This window comes from Balaenoptera physalus (genome assembly GCF_965194825.1).
Source record: "Balaenoptera physalus genome assembly, chromosome: 14".
In the NCBI taxonomy this organism is placed as follows: domain Eukaryota; kingdom Metazoa; phylum Chordata; class Mammalia; order Artiodactyla; family Balaenopteridae; genus Balaenoptera; species Balaenoptera physalus.
The window spans coordinates 84,749,072-84,764,224 of NC_138893.1; the positions used below are offsets into that span (position 1 = coordinate 84,749,072).

Sequence of the window (15,153 nt, forward strand, 5' to 3'; positions counted from 1 at the left end):
TTCTCATTGTGGAGCACAGGTTCTAGGCGCGCGGGCTCTAGAGGGCAGGCTAAGTAGTTGTGGCGCATGGGCTTAGTTGCTCCGCGGCATGTGGGATCTTCCCGGACCAGGGCTCGAACCCGTGTACCCTGCATTGGCAGGCGGATTCTCAACCACTGCGCCACCAGGGAAGCCTGGGACAGTTCTGAACACAAAATATTTTACCTGAAAATACTGCAGTGTCTGCTAAGATAGGAACTGTTTTTTATAAAGAGTATATTATCTTTGGGGAAGCCCATAAGAGGCCCAGTTGCTCTGGAACTAATAAAGCTGATGAGGAACTAAAGCTATTCTTAGAACCTATAATTAGGTAGCATTCTGTTTTTCCTGGGCATAACATTTTGTCAGGCTACCAGTTCATTTTTTAAAAAAATATTTCTTTATTGAAGTGAAATTCGCCTAACATAAAATTAACCATTTTAAAATGAATGATTCAGTGGCCTTTTGTGCATTAGCAGTGTTGTGTAACTACCAACTCTGTATCATTCCAGATGTTTTCATCACCCCAAAGGGGAATCCCATACCCATGAAGCACATACTTGCCAGCACTTGTTTTCCACTTTTTTGATTATAGGCAGCCTGATCGGTGTGCAATGGTACCTCATTGTGGCTTTGATTTGCATTTCTCTTAATGACTGAAGAAGTTGAACATCTTCATGTGCTTGTTGGCCATTTGTATTTCTTCTTTGGAGAAATATCTACTCAAGTCCTTTTTCTTTTTCTTTTTTTAAAAAAATTAATTAATTTATTTATTTTTGGCTGCGTTGGGTCTTCATTGATGGGTCTACGTTGCTGTGTGCAACCTTTCTCTAGTTGTGGCGAGCGGGGGCTTCTCTTTGTTGTGGTGCGTGGGCTTCTCATTGTGGTAGCTTCTCTTGTTTCGGAGCTCGGGCTCTAGGCGTGCAGGCTTCAGTAGTTGCGGCATGTGGGCTCAGTAGTTGTGGCTCGCGGGCTCTAGAGCACAGGCTCAGTAGTTGTGGCGCATGGGCTTAGTTGCTCCGCAGCATGTGGGATCTTCCCGGACCAGGGCTCGAACCCGTGTCCCCTGCATTGGCAGGCAGATTCTTAACCACTGTGCCACCAGAGAAATCCCTTTTTCTTTTTTTAAATTGAGTTGTCTTTTAGTTGTTGAGCTTTGTAAGTGTTCTTTATATATTATAGATACTATATGACCCTTGTCAGATATATGGTTTGCAAATATTTTTCCCATTCTGTAGGTTGTCTTTTTCACTTGATTTTTTTTTTTTAACTTTTTACTTTATATTGGAGTATAGTTGATTAACAGTGTTGTGATAGTGTCTTTTTCACTTTCTTGGTAGTCCTTTGATACACAAAAGTTTTAAAGTTTGAAGTCTAATTTATCTGATTTTTCTTTTGTTGCCATACTATTGGTGTCATATCTAAGAATCCATTGCCAAATCCAAGGTCATGGAGATTTTCCTCTCTTTGTCTTCTAAGAGTTTTATGATTTTATGGTTTTAGCTCTTATATCATTGATCCATTTTGACATAGGTTTTGTATATAGTATATGGTATGGGTTCAAATCATTCTCTTGCATGTAGATATTCAGTTGTCCCAAAATCATTTGTTGAAGAGACTCTTCTTTCCCCATTAAATTGTCCTGGCAGCCTGGTTGAAAATCAGTTGGTCATGGATGTGTGGGTTTATTTCTCTGCACTCAATTCTGTTCCTACCATGTACTTTTGTATGGGCTGAGTTTCTTGTTTTTCTCCCTTTGATAATAGGATCACGGGGTTGATAGCAGCATTTTCCAGAATCCTAAAAAGCTTCACCTAACTATTGGGATGTTGGTGCTTTTGAGTGAGCAAGAGATCCAGCAGACATGTGAGATGCTACAGCAGTGTAAAGAGGAATTCATTGAGTGAGTAATCCACAGGAGTGGGGAAGGGTGGTCACCCTGTACTGGCTTCTTTCTGGTATCACAGACTTGTTTTTGGACTAGGGAGCTGGGTGACATGGGAATAAAATTTGTTGACTCACCCATTTGTAACACTTAACATTGGATTATTGTCTAAAAGGTTTAAAATGGATTTAAAGCATATATTTACAGATTTGTGTGGAAAGGCTCTACCTTAAATTTTACCAGTTCAGTTGGCAAATTTTGTTCTTTAACAAGGACATCCCATTCTTTTCTCAAAAAGGAAATTCCCTTCATTATCTATAGAAGAGTGTAGGCTACCATATTAGTTTTCTGTGCTGCTGTAACACATTAGTACAACCTTGGTGGCTTAAAACAACACAAATTTATAATCTTACAGTTCTGTGGGGCAGAAATCTGATAGGGGTTTCACTGGGCTAAAATCAAGTTACTGGCAGGGTTGTGTTCCTTTCTGGAGGCTCTAGGGAAGAATCTATTTCCTTGTCTTTAAAGTCCTGATTTAGAGGCCACCCACAGTACTTGGCTAGTAGCCTCCTTCCTCCATCTTCAAAACTAACAATGTTGCATCTGTTTGACCCTCAATCTGTTACATCTCTCTCTCTGGCCACAGCAGGGACAGGTTCTCTGCTTTTAAGGATGTGTGTGATTTAATTGAGCCCACCCAGATAATCCAGAGTAATCTCCCCACCTTAAACTCTTTAGCCTTAATCACATCTGCAAAACCCTCTTTGTCCTGTAAGGTAGTATATTTAAAAATTCCGAAGAGTAGAACATGGGCATCTTTGGAGGGCCGTTATTGTGCTTACCATAGTAACTCAGACATTATAACATGATTCCCTAGGAGAGTCTTCATTGTATTTCAGAAATGCAGTCTTTAATTTTCTTTTTTTTAATAAAGGTAATTTTGTTTGAGTCAGTAAGGATACCAAAAACTGTCCAAGCAGTCGGTTTTGGCTCAGGGAAAACATTGCTGTTCTGACGGCAGAGTTGTTATTCTTTTTACTGTAAGATTTTAATTTGCATATACATCTGACCTAACAGCTCTGTTTCAAAGGATCATCTCTTCTGAGCCCCCCTTCCTTTGCTCCTTTTACTTCAGATTGAAGCAAAACAAGAGGAACTTGAAAATTAACTCACTTGAATAGTTTTATTTTTATTCAATTGTAAAATACAGGTCCTATGCTATTCTGACATGGCCTTGTAGAAGTGGGTTACCTGGTTCATTGGGTAAAACAAGGTAAAAGGATTTAAATTTTTTCTCGATCTATGTTGTATATGAAACTGTAATACAAAGACTTATTTGTGGGCCAGTTCTCTTTTTTCCATTAATTGTTTTGAAGACAAAATATTTTTCTTGAGCAAAATCGTAAGCTGATCGTGTTTGCAGCTGCCTATTCTTTCTGAATTTCAAACAGCAAAGAATGCTTCTTTGTCTTGTTCTTTGCATAGTGATGGGCAACTGTTTTCTCTGTCTTACCTAAAATTCAAAATAATTTGGTGTTTGTAATTAGATATTTACAGTTTTCCTTGCATAAAATAAAATTTTATGCTTTACCTTACAAAGCAGAGCAATTTTACCTTGTTTAAAAATCACTTCTGGTACTTTAACTTCCCAGATTACTTTTTGCTAAACAAAACTGAAAGCAGCTGCATTTTTTGGCTGCCATTAGTATAATCCTGCTAACAAAAAAATTAAAGGCGGATAAAATATTTGTTTAGAGAAGTATTTCGTTTTTTACCTTATGAAAATCAGGTCACAGGATTTTAATCACTGAAGACTTATCCTGAGCTATGTGAGGATTTAGTTGAGTTCCTCCCTTTTATGTCTCTTGGTGTCTTTTGTGACTAAATGCCAAATCTGAACCCTTTAAACGTGTCAGAGTTGGTGTGCATAGGGAATGAAGAGCAGCCTTAATAGTTCCTAAGAATTTTTGACATGACAGGATGAAAACAGTAATTGTAGTTTTTCAAATTCAGCAAAGCTTTTGAAATAGGACACGTTACCCTGCCAAAAATCTGCAATGCAGGCAAAAATTTTTTAAAGTTGCTCTTTTCAAAAAGCTGGAAAGGTTTGAAACCAGCAAGTAAAGCAGGCCTCTCCAGCCTTCTTCTCTCACCTTCCCTCTGTTATACACACTTGTTTTAAAAGTATATAGTGCAAAATTAATCTACCTGATTGGCTAGGGGGGTGAGAATCAGAATTGGTTGTTTGTATTGTCCAGAAGTGCCTTGTTTTCCTAAAAGGAAGAAAAGCCTCCTAAAAAAAAAAAAAGATACTTATAATAAAGCCCTGGTGTAAAATGTATTACCTAACCTCTTTGTCTTCCTTATTCTTCATCTTCCATCTCAGTCTTTGTACTTGGTATGCTTAGAAAAAAATGTCAATAAATAATTGCATTTCTAACCTGAACCTTTTATGATGTAAAGATTGCAAATTAAAATATAAAGGTGGAAAACATTGGAAATGAATAGTCTACTATATAACATGCTGTAGCTTAATTTAATGGCTTTTTAAATTGAGGTATTAAATGTGGCTATATTGGTGTTTAATTAAAATTGTGGTGATACACAGATATTTTAAAGAAATGGGTGGTTGAATATTCGTTTTAAATTTGGGGGTGGTATTTGAGTTTAAGGGATGTCACCTGACCAGAAATAGAACTTTGATTTCGTTTCTTATGCTAAAGGCTCATGTAGCTGTGTAGATTTCAAATGAATTATTCATGATGTTCAGTACGTGCTGAAGCACTAAATGTGTCCCTTGTGACTTTTCTTTGTGATATGTCGAACACAAACAGTGCCATGTCTCTGAGTATATAGTCTGACAAAGGTGCAGCTCTTCTTTAGCTCCCGTAACACTCTACTCATACCTAAGTGTTCCCAGTAGGCCTGAAGTAAAACCAAATAAGAAGTTAAAAAGGAACAAGAATGAGGAGAGAAGAAGAGGAAAAATACCCATGGACAAATGTCCCTAATTATTGCCTCAGATGTCTCTCCATTGAAGAGTGTGCTCAGTGGTATCCCAGGTGGCATAGTTTGGTCACCAAGACAAAGAGCATTTATCAGGCAAACCATTGGATTCTCTCCTGCTCTTTAATTCTCCCTCTTGATGAATCCTAGGGATAGGTTGGAAGAGTTTGTTTCTACTTGTAAGGCAGACTTTGAATCTGTTTCATTGTTTTGTTTTTGGTGCTGCATCTAATTCCAGTGGTTTGAGGTAGTTTAGAGTGAGGACATATATACAAAAGAAATGTTAAAGTCAGACAGATTAGAAACCATAAAGATGGAATGGGAAGAAAATTCTGTCTAAAAACCAAGGTGAGATAATAATTGTACTAGAAGTTTAACATTTAGTGGTGTTTTCAAGCATCAGTATACTTGAACTATGGGAATTCCTGACAGTCCAGTGGTTAGGACTCGGCACTTTCACTGCCGGGGCCCTAGGTTTGATCCCTGGTGGGGGAACTAAGATCCTGCAAGCTGGGCAGTGTGGCCCAAAACACACACACACACACACACACACACACACACACTCACTTGAACTAAATTCCAGAAAGGAAAACACCAATTATTATAGTTCTTATCTGATAAAAAGGAACATAATTTTTCAGGAGAGAATCCTTTTCTGGTTCTCAACCCAAGAAAAAGTTGTATAAATCTTAACATAAAGAACCCAGACGATGATGAGCCGTGTCTTCAACAGGAGTTTGGCAGAAGATATAAAAACATTGTTCACGTTGCTCTTTCTTGTATTGACCCCTGGAAATTGAGGGTGTAACATTAAATATAACCCAGTAAAAACATTTTAGTGGGAAACTAAACCAGTGGTATGGTGTTTTCTGGTGATCTAACTATGCAAGGTTAGAGCTGAAAAATCATAGAGGAATGTACATTTAGTATTAATTTTTTTTTTCCCAAAAGTTTTGTTGACTGCCCTTTGATAGGATTTAATGGCAGTCTTTCATATTGAATTCTTTGGCTATAACTAGAAATGGAGATACACTGTATTGGCTGGCTATCTATCTATCTATTTATTTATTTATTTCTGCATTGGGTCTTCGTTGCTGTGCGCGGGCTTTCTTTAGTTACGGCAAGCGGGGGCTGTTTTTGGTTGCAGTGCACGGGCTTCTCATTGCGGTGGCCTCTCTTGTTGCAGAGCACAGGCTCTAGGCGCACGGGCTTCAGTAGTTGTGGCACATGGGCTGAGTAGTTGTGGCACATGGGCTTAGTTGCTCCGCGGCATGTGGGATCTTCCCGGACCAGGGCTCGAACCCGTGTCGCCTGCATTGGCAGGGGGATTCTTAACCACTGCACCACCAGGGAAGTTTGTATTGCTGATTGAAGCTAAAGACTTCAATCAGATAATAATTCAGAGCTTGATTTGTGTTTTGGAATATCCCACTTATTGGAGGTGGTTATAGGGATACTTATGATCGAGGTCGTAATTTTTCTCATTCAAGTACCTGTCTAAAATAGTTGAGTTATTTAGTTTCTTAAAAAATTCTGGTCTTGTGCAATAATAATGGCCTTGGTGTTTTAAGGGAATCTTTACCATTAGGATTCCTAGGCTATAAAAGGATCTCCCTGGGCCTCAATTAAATATCAAGAAAACTTTTTTGTTTTGCCTTATTTGGAATTATTTTTTGATTAATCCTAACAGTCTGTTGTCTTTGAGCCAGTACCACATTTTATTCAATGACAATATAGGCGTGTGTCCACGTTCTCAAAATTGTTCAGGACATCTTCTCCCTTTATAGTGGTACATCCAATCAATGTTTATCAGAGATTTATGGAGTACCCATTTTATATAAGGCACTGTCCCAGGTGCTGGGGATATAGGAGTAGAAAAGATGGATAGGGTCCCTGGCCTCATGGGGCTTGGAGAAGGCTGTTTGGTGAGCTGATTTTTAGCTGGGTTTCAGGTTGGCACAGCAAGGCCTTTACTAGTTGAAGCATAAGTCTGTTTAAGGGGCCTGGGAAGAAAGCAGGATGGTGGGTCTTACTTAACATAAAAGAAATACATGTTAGCTTTAGAAAAGCCAAAATTTGCAGATAAACAGGAATTCCCTGGCTGTCCAATCATTAGGACTCCATGCTTTCACTGCCAAGGGCACGGTTTCGGTCCCTTGTTGGGGAACTAAGATCCCGCAAGGCGAGCAGTGCGTCCAAAAAAAAAAAAAATTGCAGATAAACAAGATGTAACTTGTAATATTACCTGAAGATAATTACTATTAACACTTTGGGGCATGTACTCCCACGCTTTTTTGTTCGCATATATGTATTTTTTTTCTTTGAGGTGTAATTTACTTACAGTAAAATGCACAGATGTTAAGTGTAGTTGATGAATTTTGATAAATGTGTACACCCATGTAACTTCACCCAAATCAAAATGTAGAACATTGCCATCACCCTAGGAAGTTCCTTCATGCTCTTTTCCAGTAAATTCACTTCTCCTAAAAGTAACTGCTGTTCTGATTTCTGTTACCACAGATTAAATGTGCTTGTTCTCTAATGTCATATAAATAGAATCATTCAGTATATATACTTTTGCGTTTGGCTTCTTTTGCATATATGTGCAGTATATACACTTTCTGTGTTTGGCTTCTTTTGCATATATTTTTTATTTTAACTTTTTAACGAATAATACTTTACATGGTTCAAAAATTTTAAAGTACAAAGGATATGCAGTGAAGAGTTTCCTTCCTACTGTTATCCCACCAAGCACCCTGATCTCCTCTCTAAAGGCAACAGATTTTAGCAGTTTCTTTGTACTATATCCTTTCAGAGATTTTATGTATGTACAAGCATATAAATATGTATATATATTAAATTTTTTATCCCCATCTTTTGCACGAATAATGGAATTGATTAAATATTTCATCAGGAGTTGCAAAATGGTGATATTCTAATTCCGTCATTACCTCTACATTTATCAGTTGGAATTCTTCTGAAAGAACTTTCCTTTATTGGCTGTGGTTGGATATGTACCTGAATTTATAATTATTTCCTTGGGTTTGGCTCCTAGAAATAGAATTGCTTGGGCAAAGTTTTTCTATTCTTGAAGGCTTTTTATAAATATTGCCATATTGCTCTTAAAGATGTGATACCAGTTTACACCTTCACTGTTGTTATATGAGTGAAATACTGTCTGCAATTTGTAGAAATAATAAGGTAAAACTGGAGAGATGGGCAACGTAGTAAATGTCTTCGTCAATCAGAACTGTCATCACTAGGCCTTTTCTGAGACATTTCTTAGACATGCTAATAAACTGGTATTGGAATAGATATAGTGTGACTTTGGAAATACTTGTGGTTCTAGTTTGTGTTCATTAAACATGTATCAGTTTTGAAATTAGAAGGACGGTTAAATCATGTTAGTTAAAAAAAACCGCAACAACTTCATTTTTGTAATATTTGACTATGTATATTAACCATATTTCAAAATATAATAGCCTTCTTAACTTAAACAGTTATAAAAAATCTAATGTTTTTTCCTTTGCAGTGACATTTCCGGGGGCAAACCCCTGGAAGTAGAGGTGGCAGGGATAGAATACATGAATGATGATCCTGGCATGGTGGATGTTCTTTACGCCAAAGTCCGTATGAAAGATGGCTCCAACAGGTATGCTTCTGGAATACTTCTTTGTTTTAATTGAGAGGTGCCTAGAAGAATCCCTGGGAGTTCAGGTAGTTTTGATTCCTTTTCTTTGAGGTCTTATTATTGTAAGGAGTGTGTAAATTCTTTCTTTTTCTGAAATAGTAAGTTAATATCTTGCAAGAGGAATTTGTTGTAGGAAAAAGTATCAGACTTTTAGTTTGATAATTATTGAATTACTTGGATGGTAGATATTGATAGTAGCGATCTAGTTTTTATGGAACTCAGTGCTTCCTTCATGTTTTCCAGGATAATAGGAGGCAGGAAGGATGGCATATTAGGATGGTAGTTTCAAAAGTGACATAATGCAGATCTAGTGAATACCAAGGCAAAATAGGGATGATAACTATACAAACGTCATAGGATTATTAGGGTTAAATTAATATACATAAAATGCTTAGATCAGTGCTTGGCACATACTAACATCATCAGAACATACATTAAAAATGTTTGCTATTTTTAATTTTTTTTATTACCACACCTCGATCCCTACTGGGAATTCTCAGTCTGCAACGCAGGCTATTTCTGAGGCTAGCCTAGGCATCCAGAGCCCTTTGCAATATTAGTACCATTTATTAGTCTGTGCAAGGCCTTTGGTGAGCAGAGGAGCCCAACTTGAACTGGAAGTTTGTTTTTGTGTGGTCTTTTCTTTAGGGCAGGGTAGAAAAGAACTCACACTGAACAAAAAACCCTCTAGGGAAAAATCTGTGTCTCTAGGCAGGCCCCCAAATTGATTTGCTTTCCTAGAGGATCTCTTGGAAGGTTTCTCTTATCTCAATTTGAATTGATGATCTCAGTTATCTTCTATCTCAATTCCAATGGAAGTGAATTTTGAGTGTAAGGGAGGAAGAAAATGGTATAGAATCAGTTTTTGTGTGTGTGATGTATGTCAATTATATCTCAATAAAACTGGAGAAAAAAAGTGTCTTAATATCATTACTGGGAATTCCCTGGTGGTCCAGTGGTTAGGACTCCACGCTTTCACTGCCATGGGCCCATGTTCAATCCCTGGTCGAGGAACTAAGATCCTGCAAGCCATTTGGTGCAGCCTAAAAAACAGACCAACAAAAAAACAAGTTTTGTAAAGTCCCCTCCCCAAATCGCAGTGTCTAAGGGACTTGTACACCTCTTATTTAATTCAATATTAAAACTATTTGAACGCCTCCTTTGTGCAAGGTATTTTGAAAGACCATGTAAATTGATACAGAAATGAGTAAGACATGGCCCTATTTTTAAGGCACATTCAGTCATTTGTGTTTCTTTATGTGAAGAGACACTGCTCAATGCAGAGGCATGGAGGAGAGGCCATGTTATAATAAAAACACAGTCAACTTTCTTTGTATGATTTCATATATTTTAGATGAAAGATTCCCTTAAAATGCTTGACCGTGAAGTGCCTGACCTTTAAAAGAATGGAACCACTTAGATCAAATTTTTCCTCTGGAAACAGAGCTGGGACAGTGTAGCTACACTTATTGATAGATCCTTGGATTTTGTAAAACCTGACTGTGTAGGGAATTTGCATTCAAATTACTTAGTAGTCAGCTGTTGCTAAGACTTAAGCATTGAACACAGTGGCTATTCTGTTCTGTTTCTTACTGTCACAGGCCTCCACCCTTGCCCCTTTAGAAGAATAGCTTCCTCACATTATACTGAGAACATGAAGCCAAGTCAGCTTCCTTCCTTTTTCCCTCACAGTCCACCTGTTTTCATCACACCCACCCCACTCAATTTCACTCTCTTTCTGAAGAATTGCATAAGTTTTCTCTGATGAGGCTAATCCCTTTACTTATTCTGGGACCCCATTCCTTCTTATCTCCTCAAAGACCTGACACCATCAATTATTCCACCCTGCAGGGCATTTCCAGTGCCCTTTTCCCTCAGGCACTTTTCAGATGCCCAGGATGTGAGATGCAGTAGACCCTAGGGCTTCTTTCTTATGGAGGAGGCAGATGTTGGTAACTAGAATACACTAGGTTGAGGGCTGTGATTGAGATTCTAGTGGTACATAAATGAGCAGCAAAACTCTGCCCATGTGTGGGCAAATTTTGTAAAGGAGGGCTTCAGAAAGGAGGTTTCTTTACTGAATAAGGAGTTTGCAGGCTGAGGGAGTAGCATGTTAGGAAGAGGGAATAAATACTAAGTACAGATCTAGAGGCAGTGTTATATGCCATGTAAAAGGAATGTTGATTTTCATTGGTCATTTGTTTATTCAACAAAACTTTATCAAATGCCCACTGTGTGCCAGACACTGTGCTAGCTGTGAATATAGAATGGTCAGTAAAGGGACTTCCCTGGTGGTCCAGTGGTTAAGACTCTGCGCTTCTACTGCAGGGGCTCAGGTTCGATCCCTGGTTGGGGAACTAAGATCCCACATACCTCTCTGCATGGCCAAAGGAAAAAAAAGCAAGAATGGTCAGTAAAGCCAGACACAGTTATTACCCCCATGTAATTTACAGACTAATGGAGAAAACAGATGTTAACAACACGTATATATATCATTGCAAAGTGTGATAAAGGTGAAGCAGGGGGAAAATGGTGCTCTTTTAAAGACAGAAAATATGGCAGTTTAGACTGTGGGAGGGCAGGGTAAGGAAAGCCTCTTTGAGGAATTGATAACTGACTTGAGGTCTGGAGGAGTGGGATTTTTCAGGCAAAGGGGTGGTGGGAAATTCTAGGCAAAAGAAAATGCAGAGCAAAAGCCATGTGGCAGGAAAAAGCCTAGCAAATTCCACGTATGGATGAGACATAATGAAGGAGAGGTAGGGTCACATGAGATGTCCATGTGAAGAGATTAGAGGGGCTTGGATTGAGGCAGTAGCAAAGACAAGAGAAAAAAAGAATAAATACAAGCAGAATAAATAAAGAGAAATCCATATCAGGATAAATCAGGATGGAAGTGCAGAACACTAAAGACAAAGAATATAAAAGAAGTCACCTACAAAGGATTGACAGTTATCCGGACAGTGGACTTGTCAATATCAACAACAGAAGCCAAAAGACAGCGGACTGTTTTCTAGAGAAAATAACTGTCAAGCTGGAATTGTTTACCCAGAAAAAAAAAAAATCTTTAAAGAACAAAAGTGAAATAAAAACTTTTTGTGTCCAGATGCTGTCTTTCCTTCTTGTTATCCTTCTTTTTCTCAAATAGACTCTAAGATTCTTGGAGGCAGGGGGTTTGTCTTATTCACTATAGAGTATTATGTGATAAAAACAGATTACAGAACAATTTGTAAATATACATTTACTTTTTTCCCCTCAAAAGTGGGAAGAGAGAGTAAGAGAGAAATAAACCAGTTAGTCTGAATATATAAGCATCTTATCAGTGGTTATTTTTGGATAAGTAATTTTTTTCTTTTAGCTTATCTGTAAGATTTTTTAAAAATATAAACAATGTTCATAAAGCAGGCAAGTGTTACAGTTGTTCAGGGACACTTGGTATACTTTGTCATACCAAGGTCAGTAGTAATCAGTATGTGCATGTAAGTGGTAGAATTATGGTTTGACCTAGCTGTGTTTGACTGTAAAGCCTATGCTCATAGTGGGGCAAAAAAAGGAGATTAAGAATAATTGGAGACAGACCACTCTTTTGAGAAGTTGGGTGAAAGGAAGATGAGAGAGATGTAGTTAGATTCTACAACGTGCAGCTCAGCATCCCTGTAGCATCTTCCAGTTTGCCATCTTCCTTTCATAGCTGAGCTTCTTCTTTTTATATTGTTTTCTCTCATAAAATTAAAGCCTTCCAGATGGGTAAAGTGAAACTTAAATGGCTCCCTTTCCCCTGCTCTGACTCCCCCTGTGTTCCTCCCCAATAGGTTGTAAGCAGAGCAGACACTGCGGAGAGTCGCTGTCCATGCGTACTGTTTTACACAAACTGGATCACATTATTCATGTTGTTCTATAGCTTGTTCTTTTCATAAAACATAACCTAGACATTACTCTTATGTCAGTGTCTATAGATCCTATGATCTACTACTACATCAGCCTTTCTAAGCCATAGCTTATATACAGTAGGACTTCCCCTTGCTTAAAAATCTCCCATCATTTCACATCATCCTTTGAATTAGTTCATATTCCTCAGTCTAGCAGTCAGTATCTTCCAGGATGAAACCAACTTAATATTTTAACTTGATCTTCCACTTATCTTGGACTTGCCCCAAGCCCTAGCCAGCTTCACTGCTTGTTGATGATCCTTTGTGTCTTTGTTAATGTTGTTTCTTGTGACTAAAATTTCTTTCATGTTACTCCTCATCTCTTTTTGTCCAAATGCTGTCATTCCCTTCTTGCTATCTTTCCTTCTTTTTTCTCAAGTAGACTTTAAGATTCTTGGGGGCAGGGAGTGTCTCATTCAGCATTATATATCCAGTAGCTTTTATAATTCATGACTCATAGTCGATGTTCAGTGAATGTTTGTTTACTTAAGTCATTTATTTTTTCAGCTGATTTACAAAGATGAATTGAGTACAGTTAGCTTCCTGTCCTGAGCCCATCCTCCTGGTAACCTATTCTAGTCTCAACCCAGCTGTGACGTCTTCCACATTTAAATTACCAAAGCACCTTGTATTGCTTGTGTCATTACCAAAGTCCTCTTTATAGTTATTTTAATAGATTGTAAGCTCCTTAATGACAAGAGCTATGTTTGCTTAGTTTTTAATTCTTTTAGTGACTACCGTGGTGCCTGTATACAGTAAGAACTCAAGAAGTGTTAATTGGATAGAGCTGAATTAAATTGGGGGAAAAAAAGCCCAAACGAAAGCCTGGAATTTGCACTTTCTAGGGAGTCAGTGATCATTCTGCAGTACAACTCCACATCCATAAAGATGGCTCTGGAATGCTTGAGCTTTGTAGCACTTATAGGCCTTTAAACTAAGAGCTCAGATTCAAGGCACTGATAATTGGCTTCTGTTTTCAAACACAAAGCACTATCTAAATGATAAAGCTGCGTAAGAGTAATTTATTATTTTTCTCATAGCAACCCTATATTATTTTTAATTCACTTATGAGGATGCAAAGGTATAGAGAAGCTTTGTGACTCATTCTTAGTCAACCAGGAAAGGATCAGTGAAGTAAGAATTGAAAGACTATAATGTTAGAAATATACTGACATATTGTCAAATGTAGTATCCATGACAGCAGCCTGAAATTTAGTGATTGTTTATAAGCACCCTTAAGTTGTCTTAATAGAACTCCAAAGATTTGTCATTTATGAATTCATGCATACATACCTGCAACAGCTATTCATTGAGCACTGATGATATGTCAATTAGGTATTAACTTGGGTGCCAGGGTAAGGCAGTGAATAACATAAAGAGCTGGCTTCGTGGAAGTGCACAATAAATTGATAGCAGAGCAGAGCTGGCTGCCAGGAGACTTAGATTCCCGTCCCTCTGCCCTGACTGAGCAACTCAACCTGTCTGTGCTTCGTTTCCTCTTGTGTAAAGTGAGCAGGTTAGACTAGAACATTTTAAAGGACTTTAATCTCTTCAAAGTTCTGAGGCAGAAATCTTAATTTGCCAGAAAGACAAAGCTGGAAACTGGACTCTTTCATTTAGTCAATTTAATTTCCTTCTTCTAGTATTACATGCTCCCTGTTTCTCTACAGCTGAGCTCCCTGTCCACTTCTTTTTCTTACTTTTATTTTTAATTAATTAATTAATTAATTAATTAATTAATTTATTGCTGCGTTGGGTCTTCATTGCTGTGCGCGGGCTTTCTCTAGTTGCGGAGAGCAGGGGCCACTCTTTGTTGTGGTGTGCGGGCTTCTCATTGCCATGGCTTCTCTTGTTGCGGAGCATGGGCTCTAGGTTCATGGGCTTCAGTAGTTGTGGCTCATGGGCTCTAGAGCGCAGGCTCAGTAGTTGTGGCTCACGGGCTTAGTTGCTCCGCAGCATGTGGGATCTTCCCGGACCAGGGCTCAAACCCGTGTCCCCTGCATTGGCAGGCGGATTCTTAACCACTGCGCCACCAGGGAAGTCCGCACTTCTTTTTCTTTAACAGGAGAGAGGGAACAGTGAGGCATCATTCTGTTGTGATTTGAAATTGAGGTGCATTTTGCAGTGCTTGGTTATGTTTAGACCTAAGTTATGTTGTAATATTTTAAAATATTTTAAACTTTATGAGATGGTGTTAGTTAATCAGAAACTTTAGACCCAATAATGTAGGTCTTGGCTTGGAGATCCACATGCACAATTAAGTAAGTTAAACTGCAAAATCAGAGTTACGTGCATTGTGAATGTATTTTATTTTCCCCTTAGGAATGTAGGAACAAAATAGTTTTCTTGAATCAGTCCTCTTTCTCCATCCTTACTAATGTCTTATTGGGTAGCCCTTCTCATTGCTGGTTTAAATACTTGAGAAAAATATTTTATATCATGGGAAAATATTCAGGGTATATTAAGTGAAATAAGCAGGTTATAGAAAAATGTTCTGTCTTTTTAAAATTGATGTTTATCTATCTGTAGCAAAAGACTTAAAAATTATTTAACCGAAAATTAAGTGCTTATCTGTGGATGGTAAGGTTGTTTTCCTTTTTGTTGTTTTCTGCATTTTCCATTTTTTC

At 38.1% G+C, this 15,153-nt stretch overlaps 1 protein-coding gene across 3 annotated transcripts in view; it reads left to right on the forward strand.

Annotated features, from left to right (window-relative positions):
• ASCC1 (activating signal cointegrator 1 complex subunit 1) overlaps positions 1-15,153 on the forward strand; it is a 96,415-nt gene that overhangs the window by 43,839 nt on the left and 37,423 nt on the right. For all 3 annotated transcript variants that reach the window (XM_082424549.1, XM_082424550.1, XM_082424551.1), the window contains exons 6-7: positions 1,785-1,921; positions 8,442-8,561. In XM_082424549.1, coding sequence (XP_082280675.1) covers positions 1,785-1,921; positions 8,442-8,561 — 257 coding nt within the window. The remainder of the gene's footprint in view (positions 1-1,784; positions 1,922-8,441; positions 8,562-15,153) is intronic.